Here is a 23712-nt window from a genome sequence, read left to right on the forward strand (position 1 = left end):
TTCATTAAATGTCCAGTGTGTAGGATTTAGTTGGACTCAGGAAAATCTATTGGCAGATATTGAATATAATAATCATTACCACAGTGTCTGGGGTAGATTTTCATTGTGCTAGTGAATTGAATATGCAGATATGAAATATAAAAGTGCCAAGTGTGTTGTTTCCCCCGTCTGTTTCATCGATATGCAAGGAGGCTTCAGTGTTGAGGGTCCACTTGTGTGCACCCTTGCAAAAGAAACAGCATTTTTTATTTTTACAGTCAGCCAAGTGTTTTCAGTTTTGCGTCGTGCACCTGGAATGCTTAGGTTAGAAATGTTTGATCAGGGATCCTTACCTCCAACTTCGACTGGAAAGCAGCATAAGAATTGTTGTGTTTGGTTTGTGTGTACAGGCGGGTCTTCTTCTGTGACGTCCGCCATGTTGCACCACCATGTTTTTTTAACCGTAGCCCAGAACAGACAAACCAAACACAGAATCTAGAATGAGCCTTTTTGCATTTTGTGTCACGTGAAGTGGCCACCATAGCGGGGAGGGTAAAGCGAGGCAATTTTCTGGTTGCAATTTGCAACCTTGCCACTAGATGTCGCTAAATCAGACTTACTGGCCCTTTAAAGTTCACAAACATGCACCAAAATAACGACAGACCAGTCACCAAACGTAAAATTAGACATTTTATTTTTCTTTTGATCTTTTCTCATGTCCTTCTTGAAAAGAGAAGTATAGCAGTACACTCTTTGTTTCATAGAAAATGAATAAAACAAAACGACAACAACAACAAAGTTATACATTTTATTTTCCCTTTCATAACTTTTGTTTTGTTTTTTCTCCCATGTTTTGGAAGAGTAATATTGTCATATAAAAATACTATATTACATAGAATAGAACTTTACACAATTTGAAAAAGAAAACAAAAAAAAAAAGTTACACAATATCAACATACATTATCAACGGCCCAATCTGGAATCGCAATAAGCTTCGATGCCACTTGTGTAAAGATTTATTTTTTAAACTAAGTCAGAAAAAAATAATACAAATGTTACAGGCCTGTGTGAATCTAATAACTTTAATGGAATAAAATTCTCATGTGATATATGAGAAATGTGAAGCAAAGATTGTAAATACTCTGATGAGCAACAGATCATAAGAGACAGTGAAATTTGAGTTTATTCTACTGAGGAATAGTGTTTTTATGTTTAAAATAATAACAACTGACTGGTAAGCTCATTATGCTTTGCTAGATGTGCTGAACGTCTTGCCAGTATGCTAAGCTAACGGCTAACTGACCAGAAATTAATTATAGTTTTCTGGGCAGACATCACAGTTAGCTAGTTAACTGCTAATATGTAGCAATAACCATTATCAATTGTTATTTGGATTTTTTCAACCAGTGAGCCTTCAGTTCTTAGAAAACATGCCAAATCTAGCAGAACCAGTCCAATACAGACATCATGGTTGAGTAGTTAGGCTACATACTGCTGTGTACAGCCAAGCTGGATTATCAGCTTTTGCACCTGTTAGCTAACAGCAGCTTCAATATGGACACTGCAGGGCGAATAAATGCACGGAATGAAAGTCTTCACTCACCTCAAATGGAAAAAAATAGAAAGATGCAATTTGACAAAAACAGAAGCACCAATTTAAAATAATGAATGATGGACGATTCAACAATGCAAAACTCTAATCCCAACTGGAACTTATCACAGTAGCTAGCAACCTCCTGCCAAAACTCTCAAGTTAACTCTTAACTTAACTCATTCCACTTCCACAGCCTGGTTTTGAGCATTCTTATGGTCCAAAAACTAAAAAATCACAACACATTTTGTAAGAGTGTGTGTGAAGGGAGCAAAAAGACATGGAGGAGATGTGAATGTGCCATCCTGCAGACGATGATGTAATAAATGTCAGCTTATATAATAGCACATCAAATGTAATGGCATCATTTAATGGGGTCAGGGGAAATGAAAACAGGCCAGTGTAATGAAACGCAGGCGTGAAGTCATCAGACTGACATTGCAACATTTCTCCCCCAATGTTTTATACATTAGTACCTTAATAATTTGTAATTTGAGGTTTAGAATTATTGCAATATCAGTTCTACGTTGTCAGAGCAGTTTAAAGTTTTTCTCATTTTAACACTTTTAATTTGTTAAATTTATTATATTACAGAAGTAGAAGGAATTGTGTTACTTTACAGACTTCAGTCATCTGTGGGAGGTTTGTTGCGGTTCCGGATTGGGCTTAAAACCGACCTTTGACCCAGAAATGCATAGGGAGTATGGATGACCACGCACACATACATACATACATACACACATACATACATACATAAAAACCAACAGAACAATTTGGAAGGCTTTTCTCAGCATTTTGTCATTTTTTGTTGCTTTACAAAACTTCTTTTTTTTGTTTGTTTTTTTTGGCCACTTGACATTGCGTAAAAAACACTCAGACAAGTTTGTTCTGTTGTACATGAAAATACTTACAGTGCATGGTATTCAACAGTGTGCTTCTTCTTTTGTAGTTAGTGCTTGGAGATAAGTAAATGTCCCTTTTTTTTGTTATGTATGGAAAAAGTTTGTTTGTCTTCCTCTGGCTTGCTCACAAAAACTGAGTTTTTATACAGTTTTTCAGTCTTATCAGGTTTTCAACGGCCCACAGCCCCGTAAAAATATCACCACTGTACAATGAAATGTACACCACCTGGTTCTCTCTCTGTGACACACACACACACACACACACACTAGCTGAAAAGTTCAAACATGCTCAAATGGAAAAAATACTGACATCCATGGATACGAACATGTAAACACATGTGAATAGTTCACACAGAAACCTTGACACACACGGAGGCACGCATATCGGTACGGATCTATACACACACGTTCTCTTATTCACACACACACACACACACACACACACACACAGACTAACACACACGAGTGTTCTCCAGGGGGGCAGCTGGATTCTAACTGTATTATGTAACAACGTGAGGAAAGAGAGGGAGAGACGTACAGTGTGAAAGAGAGAGAGAGAGAGAGAACAGAGGTTGTGATTGTTCCTGTCGAAAAAAAAAATAATTCCAATCCTTCAGTGGACAAAGGCTATTTTCTGTCCTCTCTCTCTCCAGCGCACACACACACACACACACACACACACACACACACACACACACACACACACACACACACACGCATTTTGCCTGCCAGTCCATGTGTTGTATACACACACACAGACACACAACACATTATTAAGTATCTTCATTGTGCTTACATACATGCAGGAGCACATATATAAAAATGTAACCTTCCTTAGTTTTACACTGATTTCTCTCTGTCTCAAACACACCACACACACACACACACACACACACACACACACACACACACACACACACACACACACACACACACACAGTAGGAGGGGAGCGACAGCCAGTCTCTTTTCTGTTAATCCACAGATAATTGGGGCAAGAAGTGTTTTGGCAGAAGTAAGAGAAAATTGTAAAAACAGGAGGTGAGGGAAGTGGAAGAAATCTTTGCTGTGACCAAACAGACCAAAAATAGGAGGTGAGGAGAGGTGGGCGGGTTAAGAGAAGTTATTAAATGATAGGTTCAAATTTCGTCATGCTTGTTTTACTACAATACCCACATGCTGGAGTTGCATGGTAAGTTGGTAGGTGGAGGTATTTTTGGTGCACTTCCACAGCTTGGATTGGCATGAAATTCTCCTGGTTATGGAGTGCACAAGAGAAGCACTTGCATCAGGAAAGATGTGTTTTCTTTAATTCAGCCGTTGCGTCGATGCATGTTGCTGTGAACATATGCATGTTTAAATCCTGTTACTCGCAGTAACTTTAGCATTTTCTGTCAATTCTGGATGAATTAAGCGGCCGTGTTTTGTTTTACTCTCAAGCGCTATGAATTTGCTACAGCTGTTACAAGCACCTCTTATCGACTTCATCTCCAAAGCAAAAGCAGCCGGGGCTCATGGGTATTGTAGTACTATGCCCAACTAATGGACAAAAAAAGGTTTACGCAGTTTCAGCTCGCCGAATCTAGTGTGCTACAGCATGTATACACTCTCTCAGACGTACCAACAAAGATAGAAAGGTACATGCATATCATAAACACAGACGTAGGTATACAGCGTAGCCAAACACGCAGACACGTGAACAAACACATAATGACACGCACATATAAACCCCTTTGTTTCATGTCCTTACGTTGTCTTTGCATGCTGGCCCCCGTCCTGTAACAATGTCTGAATGTGTGCGACTTGTTCCTGGTCTGAACAGCTTGGCATTTGTTTTCAGCATCCCGATCAGCTCGATGTCCATGTTTGCAGATGATGCTGTTAGATTTGTTTGAGATCTTTGAGCCTCAAAGTGGTTCTCTCTACAAAGCCAGAGAGCAGTTACATTTCACTGTCTGTAGGTGCTATGTGGAGCATTTTAAACATCAGTTATCAAAGTAGGCGCCATGGTTGTTGATGATGAGACTGTGGTGGTGATGATTACTGGAGTTTTAAAACAGTGGTGCTGTTCATGTTTGGAGGTTTGTCGTATTGCCCATGAATCACGGCTCTTCCTACAGCAAAAGAGATTGTGACATTTCTGTTGGAACTACTGTTGACACTGATGTACTCATTCCTGACATAGTCACTGGTTGAGCCAGCCAACTTTCTCTTATGTGCTTACAGTAGTTACACTGCAGGGTTTTGCTGCCAGCCAATAAACTTGGGCTCTGTTTGTCGTTGAAGACTTAGACTTAGACTCCCGCAAGGAAATTGGATTTCCAGCAGCTTACAAGTAGAGAGAAGAGGTATAAAACTAGATATAGAAAGTAGAAGAACACTGTGTGGCTTGATGCTGCTAAAAGCTGACAGGTTCTTTTGTTTATCGGATTTATACTAATGTTTCAACATTTAAGTGGAAATGAATTTTTCAGAAGTGCTACACAAAGCACCTTTAATAGCATAAGTGTGTGCCGTTTTCGATTTTGCTTCTCCTCGACCCTAAACGCGACTTCTGCTGTTTAAAATGCATGCACAGCAGCGACTGCTATTTGACTTTGTAACCCAGCAATGAGCTGAGGTGAGATGAACCCAGTGCTCTCAGACAACTGCAGTGACCGATTGGGAAATGTAGATGGGCAATTCTCCCAAACAGCTGGCAAAAAAAAAACAAAAGAGAAAAAAAAGAAAGAAAGAAACAGAAAAGATTCAAAGATCTCCAGTAATGTTGCAGGACGATGTTCTTCTGTTGGCAACACAGTTTCTTCCGGGGCATCTCACAGCTTCCCAAACGTGTTGCAGCAAAAGTTGCCTGTGTTATTTAATTCCATTTCAAGATGTTTCATCTGTAGGGGAAAGAAAGTTCCTTCCGTTCTTTCTTGTCCCTTTGATGACTAGATTAACTAAAACAGTTTGGCAGTCGTGATGTGATCATTGTCTTGTTATGATGGCACAAATTTAGTTTTATCACTGTGCTGACCTCATAGTGTGCAGAAATATCCAGAATAGAAGCCGAAACTTTTTCAAAATTGCAGTGGAGCAGCAGTGTTTCAGCAGACGTTTAGCAGCAATGTGGACTTCTACAGCGGCTACATCAATAGAGATCATCTTCTTGATCACCATCATCTGCCTACACTTTCTTCTTTACCTTTCTTACAACAAATTCAATCTTCAAAACTGAGCGAGGCTGTTTCTCTCTTTCATCGACACAGTTTCATTTGAAATTTCCTAAAATAACAATATTGTATAATAAGGCAGATCCCTCTGGTACCATTGGCACTAGAAACTTCTATAAACCTGCGGTCTGGCGTTAAAAACAGCTGAAATTACCTCAACCCAAATTGCAGGTTTTTATTCATTTGTTTGAAGTGAAAACATGATGAAGAGAGTCAGAATAATTTTAAATGGCTGGTTAAATGGCCAAGTTAGTGGTTGTTTTTGTTGGAGTAACACTGAGAACTCAAGTCAGCCATCAGGAGTGCGTCTCTGGTGGTTTCTCAGCACTGTGCTGTGCTTCCAGAGAGGAATATACTGTATGACAGCAGTTCCACCTGGTGTGAATGGGAGGGGGGGCGATTGTGTGAGCATGCAGGTGTGTGTATATATGTAGGAGTCTCCGTTTAAGTAGAATTATTGCACGCCGGTGGAGTGTGTGTGTGTGTGTTTGGGCCAGTTTCTGTAGATATAACTTTACATTTCATCACCAGTTCTATGTCTCCTGCCTGAGTGTGACAGTGAATGCTAATGTGTACGTCTAGAAGATTCATCAGTCTGTCTTTTTGTGTGTGTGTGTGTGTGTGTGTGTTACAGGTCTAGTGGATGGTCCAAAGTGTTGTTATTGTCCTCCGTGTCATCGTTGGCCAGCGGGTTGCGGCTGATGACCAGCTCCAGTCTGTCTCCAGCCTCTGTGATCAGAGGCACCGCCAGGCAGCAGTCAAAGTCCCGCGTCCTCACGTGGTTCACCTGGATAGAGAGACGCAGACAGTGGCTGTTCCAGTAAATGGTATTGTTGGTTCATTAGCTAGTTAAGATTGACTGAGACTGGCTTTTGCCTAAAGGGACACTTCACCCCAAAAATTCAAAGACTGTATTGATGTAAGTTGCTGAGTTTCTGAGAAACTCACAGAGTAGAAAGTGAGACCATTTTTTTTTTTTTTTTTTGGCTGATGATCCATTTTCTAAGTCTGATGTAGATTGTTTTCTCTCCTGTGTTTATGACTCAAGAACTAGTGGCAAAAAAAAAAAAAAAAAAAGATTTGTCTTGGTGTGACACCAAGTTAAGTTGGACCAGTATTACAAAAAAAACACTTGAAAGTTGAGAGGAAAACAATTAAGGAACTTAGAAAGAGTTTCCTGGCAAGATGTTTTTCCCCCACAAGTTGTCAAGTCATGAACATAGTAGACAAAATGCTTCAGATCAGATTTAGAAAGTGGATCCCCTGAAAATAAATCCATACCCGATCCATTTTCTAAGTCTGATGTAAATCGTTTTCTCTCCTGTGTTTGATAACTGGTGGAAAAAAAAATGTTTGTTTCCATCTGTGAAAACATATGATGAAGAAAAAATGTAGAATTAATTTATTTTTTCCATGTCGCGTGAAACCAAAAATGTTTTTAGAAGTGGTAAAAAGAAAAATGAAGGAACTTAGAAAGATTTTCTTGGCAAAACGTTTCCCCCCCACCAGTTCAAGTCATACACACAGGGAGAGAAAACAATTTAGATCAGACTTACTAAGTGGATCCCCAGAAATAAAACCCCTTACTTGTCCCTCAGGGCTTCTTCCTTCTCTTGATTATATGCAACTTGACTTGTGGCAAAGCCCCAAAAAATACATTTGAAAGATTTGTAAGCAAATCAGTGGAAATCCAGAAATCATGACAGCACTGTGATAAATCTGAGCTTTAGTGTGAGGGTGTTCACATCCACAGTATGTTAACCACGCAGTAACTGTAGGCCTTTATATACACAGCAGTCTGAATTCAAGGGTCAGAATTTTTAAGAAATCTAGAAAAAAGCAAACTAATTTATTATTTGGCACCAGATCCTTTGTGGTGACTAAATGTCAAGTGTCAGACCAACAGACACACGTTATCTTTCCTGGTGATACTTTGAGAAATCTTTACTCCAGCCGTCTCACCTCTTACTAGTTTTTGGGGCTTTTTGTTGGATCGAGATCAGATCGCTAACTTTACTGTTACCTAGATATGGATGTTAAAACCCTTATTATTACCTGCAGGATCCTGTCGTAGGGTCTGAGACCGGCTCGGTCAGCTGGCCCGTCTGGTCTGATCATGTTGACGTAAACTCCCTTCTCTAAGAAGCCGTCCGACACACTGAAGCCAAAGTCGTCGATCTCTGGGTCCTTGATCACCGTCACCTACGGAAGATGACAACAGATGTGTTGTTGATTTGGTGACATAAGTTGATAATTCTGTTTGATGTCAGGCAAACTCTGTGTAGTTTAATCAAAATTTAAACCTGTATTAATCTAAAAACCCCAAAATGCTTCAAAATAGTCAGTTCAGGGTGTCTTCAAGGGCTGTAAGGCAACAAGCCGAACACAAACAGTTAACTCTATTGACGGTGTCACGTTATCTAACGGTTGCTGTATGAGGTTGCAGTTGAACAGACCACGAAAACAACAACGTCCACCTATTCATCACAGATACCGCAGGTGATGAATGTCGGCTTGTTGTTTCGAGGCCCCTGCTTCTACTGTACACAGCAGGACATACTGTACCCGTGCTGCATGCTTCACTGAAGCATGATTGAACACAGGATAAATGCAAGATGGAAGATTTTACAACTGGTAATGTACGCCAGATGTTTTGCTGAGAACTGTAGGTTTAAAAAAATATATATATATATATCTGAAAAGGCAGTATTCGATGATATATGAATATTGCATGGTCTTTTAATGAGACACCATTTAGAGGCTGTAAAATTCTGGCTCATGACCAACGAGCCCATCAGACTTTAACATATTTTTCGCCCTGTGGATGATGAATGGCGTTCCCATCCTGGCCCTGGGCTGTACATGTCTGAGCAGACCCCTGCATGAAGTCATTACTGTAAATTTACTGGAGGGGGGGGAGAGACATCTAACCGCCAACATAATAGTTGCCCGAGGGAGTTGTGCTGCTATACTGTACATTCTATACCGTCTTACATAACACCCTGCACTGTAAACGTTCTCAGACTCATAAAAAGGTCACCTTAATGTCTTTGAACCAGCTCAAACTTGTTGACAAGTAGAGATGCCTTTTCACAGAGGACATTTTAGACATGAAAACCTCCAAATCATAACAAATGAATGTTGGCTGGATTCCATTTTGAATCACTTAGTTTTTTTTTTTTTTTTGTCTGCAGTAGAAAAGAATACAACACACATTCATTCGATGGCAATAGAAAAGGATTAATTTGCCTGTTTTTAGCATGTTGTCCTTATTATACAAATCCGCATCCTAACTTTGGTGTAAGAATGATATCAGGGAACGCTGACACTAAACTCTTGAGAGAGAACTGGACAGTGAACTGAGCTCAAAGAAACACATTGAAATCATTGGAAATTCAGTTATTCACCGTCTTGCAGGGAGGTAGATGAAAAGATTAGAACCATTTTTCATATTTGTGCATTATGTATGGATTTAGCAGCGGGAAGGGATTGGTGTAGCTCCGTGCTTCCACTCTACATGCTGAGCAAAGTAAATCTCCTTCCGGCTCCAGCTACATAATTGCCACAGATACATCAAACTAGGACCGGTCTTCAAGCTGAGCTGAGGCCCTGCACTGAAACCTGGATGAACTCGATGATGTAAAAATAATACTCTCACTAACTGTTTACCCTTCACTCAGTCTCTCAGCATGTCACCTTCAGACAGAGGTGTGAACTCACTTTGTGCAGCTCCAAAGGCGTCGGCGACAGAATCCCCTGCATCTCCTCTTTGATCCGACGAGACTCCCACGTCCTCTCTGACACTCTCAACGAGGCCTTGGGCTTGGGGTCGTGGTGCAGGAGAGGGGACTGATTGTCCTGGTGGAACTGGGCTCCTGGGTGCATGTGGGCCTCGTGGTTGAAGTGGGCCTCCTGGTGCAGGTGAGCATCTGGGTTTTGAAATGAGAATAAAACAGTATCTCAACAAAGATTTAGTGAGAGGCTCTTCTGTTAAATTTTTCACGAGCTTCAAGAGACTACCTTAGCATTTTTCACATTTGGCACTGAATTACCTTGGTGGAGTTGGGCCTCTTCGTGCAGGTGGGCCTCCTCGTGCAGATGGGCACCCTGGTGGAGGTGTGCAGCCTGATGGAGCAGGTTCCCCTGGTGCAGGAGAGAATTTCTCCGCAACGGGCTCATCCTGTTGTGGCTCAGCATGGGCTCAGCTTGAGGCTTGTTGACACCATCGACACCCAGACTGATGGCTGTTCCTGTCATGATGGAAGCCTGCACAAACCAAAACACACACACCTACTCTTAAACTTCAGCGAAGGCTAACAGTATATCTGGATTTGGTCTGTATGCTGGCTGAATAATGAACAATACTTTTGTTGTGAATGTGGTGTTCAGTTATAAGGTTACGCCGTAGCCACTGAGCCCTCACACGTAGCTGTTATAGATTTGCTGTACGGTATGTAGTCGTGCCACGCCACTGGTCTGACAGCCCCATTACTCCAAAACTCTAATAGTCAGAAAAAAATGTCTCATTGGACCAAGAGTCCATTTGTCTGTGAAGCAATCCTAACAGCAGCCACTGATCAGAAAATACACTCTTTGCCTTACACTAAACAGCATACCCTAAACCCTAAAACCCCAGGGAGAGTGTGTATTTTCAGAACAATAGCCATCGGAACAGACTGCTTTTGTTTTCAGGATGATGGGCTGTCGGACCAAAGGGCTCGGGCTCAAATGGGACATTTTTCGAACTGTTGGGGTTTTGAAACACTTGGCTTTCTGAACAATGGGTATTTCCCCCGGAGTAATGTGCTATTAAATTAAAAAGAGAAAAAACAAAATAGATCCATCTTTAGCTGCGGGGGTTTTATCAACAGATGAAATCCCTCATTGAATTATGAATCAAACCCAAGTGCAGTTAACTCTTTGGGGAAGGTTTGACACTGATGTTAGCTTGCCATTGTAAATAACAGGTTATTGGTTTCTGGTTATGTTGAAGAATGCTAATGATGGTTTAAGGTTACAGGCTGACACGCTTATTTACCTCAATCTCTCTGAGAAGTTCTGATTGGCCACAGGTCTCCAGATCCTCGAGAGCCTGACACCAGAAGCTGTCGTCTGGATCCAACAGAATACCGTCTGGTTGTTGGCCAATAAATCTGTCACACACAAACACACATTAAAATCACATTAAGATGCTTTGGAAACACATGGAGTGGCACTGCGTCTGGTTACAAGAGGAAAATCATTTATTAAGCCACCAAACAAGACAAAGAGTCAACATTTGAACTGTCTTTTTATCTGAATCTTTGTAAATATTTATAAATCTTAACTGTGCTTTTTTCTATAACATTGTCTGTACTTTAAAACGATAACCTGACCAGTCAAGAGTCAGTAAAATGTCCGCTGCAGAACTGAGTCTGCACATCAATGCAGAAATTCCCCTGTGCTCTTTTATAAAAGCATTAGCGATGGCGTCACATCACCCACAAAGCCCATGTGAAGTCACAGCAGTGTCAGTAACAGGGCAAGGCTATTTGCTCTGGTTAAATCCAACACGAGTAATCTTTCACCACTGAATGTCCCTGACTGACAAGATTAATTCACTTTCACTGCGCAGCTGATTTTTTTCTCACCACCCTTACTCGCTCGCTCTCCACCCCCATTAGTGTTATATAACCCCAGTGAAAGTTGCTATCCTCATAAGGCTTAACCTCCTGACTCATCGCTGCACACACAGACACAAAAACACACACACACACACACACACACACACACACACACACAGACACCCCTCAATCTTCACACTAAAATTTCCACTTCACCAAAAGCTTTTGGTGTTGATACTGGCACAGACGGCCAACCAACAGCAACCAGCTAATACCTGTTTCAACACCAGAGTTATCAGTCAGTCATTAAGAGTAATAGAAGATTAATTTACAACAATGTGGATACGTAATCGTGGACACTACGTCATTTAATTATTTTAGCCTCTCTAATATAAATTCAGTTCCTGAATTATTTAGACTTTTATTCATCCCACATCGGGGAAATTCACTTGTGACAGTAGCATGTAGACATAATTAGTACTCGACTTAAAAATACTAACAAAGGTTTAGATAAGAGAGAAAAGATACAATATAGAAATGTACACATTTAAGTAAATACATTGAAATAAATAAATTGAAATAAATAAAACAGACTCAGTGTTAGAGTATAAATATGTAAAAAAAAAATAGTGTTATTAAACAGAATAATTGTACAGGATGGGGTGCAGTGTGCAAGATAAGTAGGTGCTTATTATTAAAGTGAATGACTTTGTTTTTGGACTATTGGTCAGACAAAAATATGCAATTGCAAATGCACATGCAAAAAACAAGACATGGCCTTATGAAGTTAACCTTTTTTTATGACTAATTATGAGAGTTCATAAGAGAAAAGATCAACACATTATTTGAATATGTAAATTATAACCACGATACAGTTATTTCAGTCATTATAGGATAACGTTTCATTGTTTTGTATTGCTATGCTCAATCCTTTAGATGGACTTATGTGACATAAATTAAAAAAATCTAATGAAACAACTGAGATCTATTTGTCTTATTTTCAGCAAATTGCGTTTAAAGTGGGGACATTGCCCAGGAAAGTATGGCAACCCAATTTAAGCTTTTGTTCAATATGAATGTGACCACCCTTAAATAAATGGTAATGCTGTTAATGCTTTTTGAATATATATATATATGTATTTTTTTTTCCTTAAATGTCAAGAGAATCATGTCAGTCACGCCATTTTTCACTTGAAATCAAAGTAGCTCCTTCATGGACTAAACCAGATGTTTGGTATGTTGTATCTTTAACATCTCAGCTGACAGTTGTGGAAATGCTCAGCAGATATATTGTAGAGATGAAACTACGTTCAGTCCTACCCTGGTGGTTTGTCCCAGTCATCCTCACTGAAGCCTCCGTCGCTGAAAGGGTAGTTCTTCCTGCGTCCAGGAGGAGGGGTGTTGCTGCGCTGCTGCTGCTGCTGCTGCTGCTGCTGCTGCTTGGCACTACGCCATTCATGTGGGTGGAGGGCGATACCAGCTGCCTGGTGGCTGTATGTCCCTGCAGGAGGAGTGATGGAACTGAATGACATGCTCAAATCTCTTTATAGCTGCTGTGTAGTAGACATATAATCACTGTGTACTGCAGATTGGAACTGAAATCAAAAGAGTTTTGCATTTATTGGGTTTCATCAAAAGTAAGAGTTCCTTTAAACGTGTTCTGCAATGTGTGGCCACGCTGGACTTTCACCAACTTACATGTGTTAATCCAAATCTTACCCTGGCTGCCATAGCCGGCGTCCATCCCTGAGCCGTCCCATGACTCCATGGCAGAGTCGACGCTGGGTATGGTTGTGGAGTAAAGCTCCGACAGCTTATTTGTCTGTTGGCTGTCCGTCAAGTCGTCCTCCTCAGTGTCGCTGATCTCATTCTCTGTCGTGTCCTCGACCTCCGCCGCCTTCCGCTCCTCTAAGTCTTGAAGAGAAAAGGCTGGAATTGGGTTTGTCCAATGAGGCGATCATCAAATGAAAAAAAAAAAAAGAAAGAAATCATGAGACAATAAGCCAAGGTTGATTTTCTCTGGAGTGACAACTTATTGAATACAGATATTGCAAGTAATCACCAGAGGCAAATGTTGGTAACAAGATCATGAATCTTTTGAGTTTTCAATTTCTAAACAGATTACAGGCATCAAGGAAAAGTCTCAGTGGTATTTAAGAATAAAATGCTCCAGAAGGCAAACTTCAATAACAGAACAGAAGCTTGTGATCATTACAAAGTTTAGGTACCATCATGCTGGCGCCATTCGTGATGCAAAGATACAAATAACAGATTTCACACTTACTGTCGAGCTGCTTCTTAATCTTGAGGGTGACCGTCTCTCCGGCCATCTGCAGCAGGTGGATTGCTTCACTCAGAGGTTTTCCTTTTAAACTGACGCTGTTGATGGCCAGGATCCGATCGCCTACGTGAATCGCCCCCGTCCTGGACGCGTACGAAAACACAAAGTCAAACACCAGTAATGCACGATTCAGCTTCATCCTCTGATGTCCTCTGGCTGCTCTGCTTCAACGCTAAGTGATTTACAGAGTTTCCAGATGGACAGACATATTTTACTTGCTGCTAAAGTAACCTCTAACTGCTGCTAGCTGTAGCTGCTTGTTAGCTCTGTTAGCCGGGCAGCTAGTTGACGCTGCTCATATCACCGGGGAGTGTCGGTGTTTACAACACGATCACAGGAGCTTTGGACTCTAGAATAAGTCAGTCGGCATGTATAGGATAACAGTAAGTCTCTGACGAGCTGTTGATGCTAAATATGCTAAAAATGAGGCTACATGATAGAAGGCGAGGTGGACTGGACTGTTGTTTGATTGACTTTGGTTCACGTTACGTTAGCTTGACCTCCTGTGAACTCTGACTGCTGCACGGCAACAAATATCTTAATATGCATGTTTATTTTAAGACATAGCTTTTCTACACATAACATTGTTACGACACAGCAGAGTTTTGCTTTTAGTTAGCACGTAAGCTAACATACGTTATATGTGACAATGTTTTGACAATGTTTCTCTCAGATGCTGTGGTGGCACCAAATTCCACAAATACACTTATATAATACACTATACATATACATATATATATATATATACATATATATATATATATATATATATATATATATATATATATATATATATATATATATATATATATATATATATATATACACACATATATATATATATATATATATATATATATATATATATATATATATATATATTTTTTTTTTTTTATACATAATGTTGCTTTAAGATAAGACAGAGTTAAATTAAGAAACACATTTAGTAAATCCAAAGTTTATCCAAACTCTGAAGGGATACACTGACACCAGTTGTACATTTATTCCAGTACAATTTGTGCTGTTTGTTCAGAAAAAAGAGAAATTCAGTATTGAAACCATGAGTCAGTGTTGGATACAAACTACATATAGGAACATGAGGCTTTAGTGCAACAGTGACTCTGTTTACAGATCAGATTTGGGTCCAGAGCTTCATTTAAAGTTACAACTGTTTAAACAGAATTCATGTCAACAACCTCATGACTAGTTTGGGGTCACGACAAGGTGACTGTGGATTGAATAACACCGCCACCCTTTCATCCCGTAAAATGTAAAACAGTCCGTTATCTCGCAGCCTACCTTGAAAGAGACAATATTTATCTTGGGCTCTTATCTCACACACAGGCGCATTGTCCCACGTACGTGTTCACCTAAGTGTGTTCATGAGATAGAAGGATTTAGGGGGTTTTACATCTATGAATTTGTGAAATCAGGTAAAAACAAAAACAGCAGTACAAAAAAAAAAAGGGGGGGTCAGTGCGAACATTTCCCGCTATTCACACAGACGCAGCGATATCATCTTCATTCCTGCACTTTCTCTCGTGTCAAGCTGAGCCGTGGTTATTTATAGAGCGCCGACAGGTCTGAGTGCTTTATCGACAACAGTTTAGGACAGGAAGCAGAACAATTCCATCACAAAGTCTAAGAACCGGGGTCACAGAGTGTGTGGAAGCGTGGCAGGGTGAGCCGGGTGTGTCGGGTGTTAAAGCTTAAAGACATTTTATTGTGATATTACTCCTCTACGTCGGACTGTTGTGTCGTCTTCTGTCCTGTCTCGTCCCTGTGGACACGAGCTGCTCTCCACCGCATCATGTTTCTCATTATCTCATCTGTCATCACTTCATGTCACACGGCACCTGCTGCACACTCAGCTGCTGGTAGGGAATCCCTCTGTTTACTGTCCCGGGCATCCTCTGTTATCTCACCTCTCCTAATACGGTTTCTACCCCACTGATGGGAAACTAGGACTTAATAAGGCAACATAACTCGGCCTGGAGTTCATCCCTCAATCATATTTAGTGCATTTTCTTTCTCAGGTCTGTTGCAGGTGAAAACATCTAAACAGTTTATAGTCCAGTTGATTTTTGTGCGCAGTTTATATCCTGGAAACCGGAGCAAAATATTAAAATATGTGAAATATGTGACAGCCATCCAGAACTCTCCAGCTGCTCTGACTCTCGCCGTTGTTCCAGGACTCAAACCGATAACCTCGATTCCTCAGGAACGATGATCCGTGTTCATCTGAGTGTGTGTGTGTGTGTTAGCATGTGAGCGAGTGAGCATGTACCTCTCGGCCAGGCCTCTCTTGGTGAGGCCGGATATAGTGATGGGGTCAAAAGGCTCCTCGGTGCCTGAGATGGTGATACCCAGAGGGCCTCCGTACCGCTTCAGCTCCACTGTGTAGATAATGCTGCCTGACGTCTCCTGCTCATCTGATACACACACACACACACACACGTGTTGTTCTGATGTTTCAAATTGCAGTGAACAGATGATACTGCCTGACGTGTGTGTGTGGCTCGTCTGACATGCATGCACACAAACACACACCGTCTCTGAAACACCTCAGTTCTCCGGGTGATGCTGCATTACATTACCTGGTCATTCGAAACGCAAACACACAAAGACACACGCAGACACACAAACACGCGCGATTCCAAAAAGTAGGTCAAAACTCTTGTCAAGACAACACAGGTGAGGAAGACACAGTTTCCATGGTAACCAAGGAGAAGACTGCCTTGTCATCATGTAGCATGAACACATTTTTACTGCGTGTGTGTGTCTGTGCTCATGTGATTAAACCCTCTGAGTCATAATCTAGTGTGATTATTAAATCCTGTCCTGTGTTGGTTTGAGTGTTTACGCCACATCAGAGCACAGCGGAACAGGGCGACATGTCTCAGCAAGAACTCAGATGCCTCGATTAATTTAATGAACATGTCGAGTCACGCAAATCCAAGATGGTGGCTGTGAGTAACATGTAATAAAAGTGACGAAGCACGAGGGTCCTGGAGGATCCTGGAGGGTCCTGGAGGGTCCTGGATTAAGACTCAGGAGGTCAGGCTGCGTGTAGTTCAGGGAACACGTATGAGACCTATACACCAGCAGGAGCCATTTGTCTACACATTGTCTTGTATGTTTCTTTATGATTTAAGTGTAGCTGTTATTGTTTCATGCTGGATTAACAGTTTCCTGAAATACTTCTATAGCTTTACATTGTGGACAACAGCACCATCTAGTGGTCAGTCACTGCAAAGGCATCTCCTTCAACTAACATTTAATCCATCTGTTCTTCACATTTGTGTCACTGTGTTGACTGAGCCAACATCCACAGAATCATTTGTATCGTATGTGTGCGCACACACACACCTGAGTTGTCTTCGTCCTTGCGTATCTTTAGTTTGACCAGTTCCTCACACTGCTGCAGGATCTGCTCCGCGTCGTCTCTGGAGCAGTTCTCCAGTCGGATGTTGTCGATGGCCAGCAGCTTGTCGCCTGGCTCCAACGTTCCTGTTCTGCAAGCAGAGAAAGAAAAGACAGAGACGGAGACAAAAAAAACATTAGCATGGAGACGTTTCTCAACATGAGGAGGAACTTCAGGAGAATCTAACAGAACCAAGTGTTTACCTGTGGGCCATGCTGCCCTTCTTGATGTCAGAGATGATGAGGGGCTCTCCTTGCTTCTTACTGGCTGTAGAAGGAGATAACATCACAGTCAGCGGCCACAACATCCAACAAAGTACATATATTCAACATTACTGAAGAAACAGAACTGTAACACTGTAATTAACAGTGTAATTATAAAGCTTTTATTATGTTGAGATAATGGAGGGGGGGATCTGAATCCATAAAAATGTGTTTTTTTTATTGAAAAACAAAGAAATTATACACAGCATGAAACCTGACTGAACTTTTTTCCAGACGTGGCTTCATTTAATCTTTCTTTAAACAAAAGACATTTAATTTAAATATCAAAAATGTCCAAGTCTTTAACTGAATTTGTGTCATTTGATGTTTTTGACATTTTTACATCCTTCTGTTAATGTTCAGCTGTGAACACTCACAACCAGAAGATGGCGCCATTGCACCAACAGTGCAGCCTGTTGTTATGAAGTCAAAGTGAAAACTGAGACGCCGGCTGACATCAACACTTCATCACCAGTGTGATTTTCATTCGCTGTGTGTTTACAGATCTACCTGCAGTTTAACACAGAACAGTCATATCATCTCCACCCGCCTCAGGACTTTTGTCATGCTCACTGAAGTATTTATATGTCTTTACTCCAAATATTTAAATATGTTCCAGGCTCAGCAGTCAACCTTCCACTGAGCTCATGTGCACTCCAGACTAACAGCAGTTAAACATCCAGTAAGCTTCACAGTGAAGAAGGTGATTATTAACTTCATCAGTCAACACAGTGAAGTCCTTTACTGGAAGAACAAATACAGAGTGGATGAAGTATCTTTTAAAATCCAGCACTATGTGGACACCGAACATGACGGCCACATGTGATAATCCGTGATGTCACTGTCCATAATCTGCTGCTATAAGAAGCAGCTCTTCTCTGAGAAGACGCTCGACAACATTTTGGAAACCTGGCTGCAGGGATTTGTTGCCATTTAGTGAAAAAGGAATGCAAATGAAAAATGGCGCTGTCACTGGGTGACACGGCCTGGCTTATGATGGGGTTGAGGTCACGGATCTGCGCAGACTCTACAGATCTGACCTCAGAACAGTCGGCAGAATGAAATGTTGGCATTTTATTATCCTGCAACAACACTGATACCTTCAGCTTTTTACGTGCCACAGGTACAATCACAATAATTTATGGGTCAGATTAAGTTCAAATGACATACATACGAGCAGACTTTCATATCGGTGGGTGGAGAGGATGGTGGTGGTTTCAGGGCAGCTTGGCGTTTTAACATTTGCAAGTATGAAACAACTGGATGTTTTTGATGAGATGCCAGGACGGGGAAACGTAATCATGTATTTCTGACCAAAACATTACATTCTCCTAAACCCAAGCAGACTGTTAGCACAGCGTTGCCACAACTGAACCTGAAGAAACATAAAGATTGGACATAAATAAAAGTGAAGTTTCAACAGATCCGTTGTGTGCAGAAACATGCATTACCATAAATCACACTGCCACCAGAACTGGGAAATCTACTGTGACTATTTATGGAGCAGGATGTTCACAAAAGTTGGTACAAACTTGGAGGAACAGTGCTGTGTGAAACTATCACTGTACGCTTTGCTTTAGTTACAATGATCAAACGAGGGTTGCAGTGATATTTCCCTTTCACTGTCGTCCGTCTGCTTATCTACGCTACTGAATTCTACCACATTAGTATTAATAAAATATGTTTTCACACCTTCGAAGGTAATTGTAACTGATAATAGTAAAGAAGTTATACCATGAAAAACTGTCTCAGATTAATACTTACAGATGAACACTGCTGCTGACATTTAACATAACAACACAAGTGGCTCGTGGTTCAGTGTGATCAGAATGTGAAACAGACTATGTCCTGGTATCTGTTCCATTCTACAAACAATGTTTATGTTTCCTGGAGGCTGCAGTAACCCTGAGAGATGAGTGTGTCTGGTGTGTGTGTGTGTGTGTGTGTGTGTGTGTGTGTGTGAAGAAGCGTAAGGTGGTCTCCTGACATTTAAACCTGCTGCCAGCAGCCGTGTAAAAACAAAAAGTCGATCATGTGAAGGAATGTTTGAGTGTTTCCTACCACTGATGGTGAGCCCCAGCTCCACTCCTCTTTTCTTCGGCAGTTTGACGTGGAACGTACCGCTGCTGGGCACCACTGACTCTGTAACACACACACACACATTGTTAATCACATGCAGAAAAGCAACAAATAATTCTTTTCATCCCGCTTAACATTTGTAATTACAAGACATTTAAGCTCTTGCTCTTATCGCCCCTGAATTGCTCTCCTCCGGGGGGCGAACAGCGACCTCACATCCTCGCCGTTCGCCTGCATGAGTCACGAGAATAATTCCACCAGTAAAACAAGTCTACATCCCGGCGTAAACACAGAGAGCAGAGCACACAGGATGTTTTTGGACAAGCTGTTTTGGGATCAGCTCATCACTTCACCACTCTTCACTCTTATCTGCTCACTGACTCTGCACAACATTTCACTTCTCTCCCGGAGAGCCGAGCAGAAAGACTCCAGATAATCTGACCTGACGATGTCAAAGATTTGGCAGTGGGTACGTTTGTACAGTCCATCAGTCGGATTTCAACTTAACGAACAGTTTTCTTCCTGACTGACACAAAAACAGGCTGATTAGTCTGTTTGACTTCTGAAATCAATTCTGATATTACACCTGGGAATAAGACTGCGTCAGCGTCTGGGGTTAATGACGGGGCAAGAAATCATTTCTCTCTGTTTGCAGGCTAAATGCTAACTTCACTTATTTTCTTGCTATAATAACTAATTTAATGATGCAACATTATGAAAGACAACTGAAAAAAATACAGTGGAGAAATCTGAATGTACGACACTGCTGAAACAAAGTGAAATCAAATCCGAGTGTGTCACAGAGAGGTCCTGAGTTTGATTTGAACAGTTTGCACAACACTGACTATTGAATATGGAACAAATCAATACAGATATATTGATTTTTATAGAAGTTCATTGTTGCCTCAGTACAGTCAATAACTATGTCTTTAACAGGTCCTCGTTATGTCTTACTGAATGGATAAAGCCACATTATTAAGCTCATCATACACAAATAAATGTATGTGTTCTCGTCATCTCTTGGTGTATAAATAAGTACATTTAAAAGCTGGATGTGGTCGGTTTTATAAAATGCGAACCTGTTGTCTGAACCTGTTCGAGGAGCCTTCTTTGAGTCACTGTGTGGTTTTCGACCTCTAGTAGCCGCATGTTCTCGTGTTGTGCAGGCAGATTCTGATGCGACAGAGCGTCCAACCACACTACTGACACACTTTCTGTGTCTCAATTCAGCGTCTGCATCCTTCGGAGGAGCATTTGAAGGCCAATTACGTCACAACGCTGCGCGAAGGCTGTCCCAATCCAAAGGCTCCTCCAGATGCAGCCTTCATTTCCCTGTTTCTGTAGGATGCACCGCTACAATCCTTTGTGCCCTCACATACCCCAAGATTCTTTGTGCGCCCGAAAAAGACAGAAAGAAAGAGAGAAAATGGCGACATCACGTGGTGTAGATCGTCACTTCCCGCGGACCTGGGCGGCAGAAATTGTGACATAAGGGTAAAACATCTGGTGACGCAACCAGGAAATGCTGCAAAGGCTAGACCATTCCATTTAAGAACGTCTGACGAGGTTAACAAGGTCTCTCTGAAGGACTCGCCTTCAAAGACCGCAAAGGCCGGGTCCTTCAAAGGATGCAGACCCTGAATTGAAACACAGCAACTGTTCCACTGATCTACAGGTGGTGGTAACACATCTAGATGTGCTGCAATGACTGGAAACGAGTGAACACCGGTATAAACTATGTATGATTCAAAATAGTTAAAAATTCAATGCTGCAAATAGTTTATGAGGCGCTACTCTCAACACGTGTGCTGGAGCTCAAGGATACACGGTAAACACTGCTGAACATCACTGATGTTAAACTTTTGTTTACAACAAAACTCTGGAAGGGAGCTTAAAAGTATCTCGAACCGAACAACAAGGTCGAGACAAGTTCTCTCTCAGATCGTTCAAAATGTATGAATGATGAGCTCCGTCCTACAAAAAATAAATAAATAACCCACATCGTCAACAGATTGTGAAAAATAGCAATCTTTTGTTTTGCGTCAGAGCAAACACCATGACATCCGCGTACTGTGGAGTTAGCATGCTAACCAGCTAACCCAGGCCGGTCCAAGTCCAAACCATGGAAGCACGGCTATCTGAGCTAACAGCACCTACAGTTAATGGTCATCATTTAACCGCCCAATTCATTATATATAATATTGCTATCTTTAAATCACAAACACTTCCCGAAAAATACAGTAATATCTTCTCTGTTTCGCCTTTCAACAACTTGGATGGATAAAACTAAAAATGCAACAGCATGAGACCTGCTTTCAGCACGGACATCAGAATGCAGGACGGTAACACACAGCTCTGAACTGGTGGGAGATCACTGTGGTGGTTACATGTTCATGGGGTTAAAAGCATGCAGATGGGAGCGCGGCCCTGCGGTGAAGAGCTGTAATCATCCTGCCTGCAGCGAGTCTGAAGCTGTTAGCAGCACAGTTTGACCCGTTCGTCCTGTCCGTGCTAATGTGTTCATCTGTTAAAACTAAACTGGCAATTGAACAGAGTGTAACAGTTCGCAGATGAGATGAGAGAACACCTGTTAATATTCCTACAGCAGAGAGTTTGCATTAATGTCACAAACCTGCTACGTCGAATTCGATCTCCAGCGTGACCTTATTGGTCAGCGCCGCGTCTCGGAGCAGCTGATTGGCCTCCTCTAGTGTTCCGTCCTCGGTGGGGATTCCGTTGATTGACAGCAGGCGGTCTCCAACCTGCAGCAGGCCACACCTACGACAGAGGTTACCATGGTGACGTCAGAAGAGATTGGAAACACTGGATATTTAACATTACTCTTAGGACAACCGACCATATTTGGACGAAAGGGTGGAGCCATGACCCCAGCGCTTAACCTGCTTCTCACCTGGTTTTAATCTAAATTGGACCATAATTTAAAAAAATGAACCTCGTGCTGTGTTGAAGAGCATTTCAAACTAGTGACCGAGAGCAAAAAATCATTTGGAAACTGTTTACTGAGGTACCAAATCAAGAGAGAAGTTGGATTTTATTTTCATAAGCTTACATACAATTGGATTACAGTAGAGTCGCCCCCTGCTGGCCATGAGAAAGATTACAGGTAGATTTTCAGTCAGGTTCTCTAGATTGGAACTTGGTTTGGCTAAATTAAAATTAATTTCTGAGTGAGCTACGATCAGTTTTGGTTTTATCAAAGCCAAAATTATTCTCACGTCGAGGGTTTATGAAGTCACTGATGGAGGCGTTCAGTAATGAAGTCCTGAGATTCTCTGGTTATTTCAGTCTGAATGAGACGCACAGTTCCACATAGCAGACGGGAAATATTCAGACACTTCTTCCTCGAGCGTGCTGACTGTCACGTCATATCGCCTGAAATAAGACATGAATATGTAGCTATTTAGATATGATTACCTGCAGGGTTAAAACGCTCCCAGAGGGGAAAAGAAAAATTCAAGCATGTAGGTGTACTAATCAGCAGCCTGCTGCCACGGAGGTTTTATTTCCTCTTTCATTCATTTGTACAAAGACAGATGACACCAGAAGGAGCCTCAGACCTCCCCGCTGTGAAATATTATTTTTAGTGACTGTAGCTTTTTCAGTGCTGCTGTTTGGATATTAAAAGATTTGTGTTTCCAGACATATTCACCATCTGGAAGAGCCCGAACCTGGATCCTCACTGCATTAAATCAGTGAGATTTAAGCACATTAGCGCCGATTATTGAGTAATGAATCATGTTAATGCCTTGGCACAAAGAAAAGGTATATTATGAAGGAGTCATTCTGTGTTTTTGTCGTCGCTGTTTTCAGTTTTGGATGTGAAGCCCCTCAAATGTTATTTGGAAAGTTCGAGTGCATTTCAACTCACTCCTGATTCTCTTTTTGTAGCTGGACGGTGAGCTGAGGGACGCCAGGTTTGATTTTTCTTGAGTGTGCAATGAAGCTCACATCTGTAAAACTGCGACAACGAACCATATATCAAAAGCAAACTATGAACGATACAGTGGCTGATTTAGACCCCCTGAAGTTGTGATGCATTTATGGTAAATATAGGTTCTGACTGTCTGAAATAACAGGAGTGTATCTTTTATTTTCAGACCTCGGGGCACCAGGGGAGTAACTGCCTCCCCTGTCCTGAGTCCACGGCACAACGCTGACAACTTTCTAGAGAGAGAAAAAGCCAAGTCTTGTTGAATGCAATGCTAATTGCCAGATTAAAAATGAGCCACTGACAAATAATCTAGCAGCAGAACAATATTTTGCTGACAGCATCGATAAAGCAAAACACTCCCAGAC

At 41.4% G+C, this 23712-nt stretch overlaps 1 protein-coding gene across 12 annotated transcripts in view; it reads right to left on the reverse strand.

The window, feature by feature from the left end:
- Positions 1 to 656: 656 nt before the first annotated feature.
- LOC119021333 (glutamate receptor-interacting protein 2-like) overlaps positions 657 to 23712 on the reverse strand; it is a 264095-nt gene continuing 241039 nt past the window's right edge. For 8 of the 12 annotated variants that reach the window (XM_037101558.1, XM_037101555.1, XM_037101565.1 and 5 more), the window contains exons 13-25: positions 22028 to 22173; positions 19378 to 19458; positions 17257 to 17320; positions 16999 to 17144; positions 15917 to 16061; positions 13573 to 13712; positions 13008 to 13217; positions 12609 to 12789; positions 10724 to 10838; positions 9738 to 9951; positions 9406 to 9614; positions 7741 to 7887; positions 657 to 6472 (exon numbers count right to left, since the gene is read on the reverse strand). In XM_037101558.1, coding sequence (XP_036957453.1) covers positions 6314 to 6472; positions 7741 to 7887; positions 9406 to 9614; positions 9738 to 9951; positions 10724 to 10838; positions 12609 to 12789; positions 13008 to 13217; positions 13573 to 13712; positions 15917 to 16061; positions 16999 to 17144; positions 17257 to 17320; positions 19378 to 19458; positions 22028 to 22173 — 1957 coding nt within the window. In that variant the 3' untranslated portion in view covers positions 657 to 6313. Of the gene's footprint in view, positions 6498 to 7740; positions 7888 to 9405; positions 9615 to 9737; positions 9952 to 10723; positions 10839 to 12608; positions 12790 to 13007; positions 13218 to 13572; positions 13713 to 15916; positions 16062 to 16998; positions 17145 to 17256; positions 17321 to 19377; positions 19459 to 22027; positions 22174 to 23712 lie in introns of all 12 variants that reach the window. The other 4 variants (XM_037101554.1, XM_037101559.1, XR_005075526.1 and 1 more) reach the window with 3 other exon arrangements.

This window comes from Acanthopagrus latus, chromosome 6, assembly GCF_904848185.1.
Source record: "Acanthopagrus latus isolate v.2019 chromosome 6, fAcaLat1.1, whole genome shotgun sequence".
NCBI classification, from domain to species: domain Eukaryota; kingdom Metazoa; phylum Chordata; class Actinopteri; order Spariformes; family Sparidae; genus Acanthopagrus; species Acanthopagrus latus.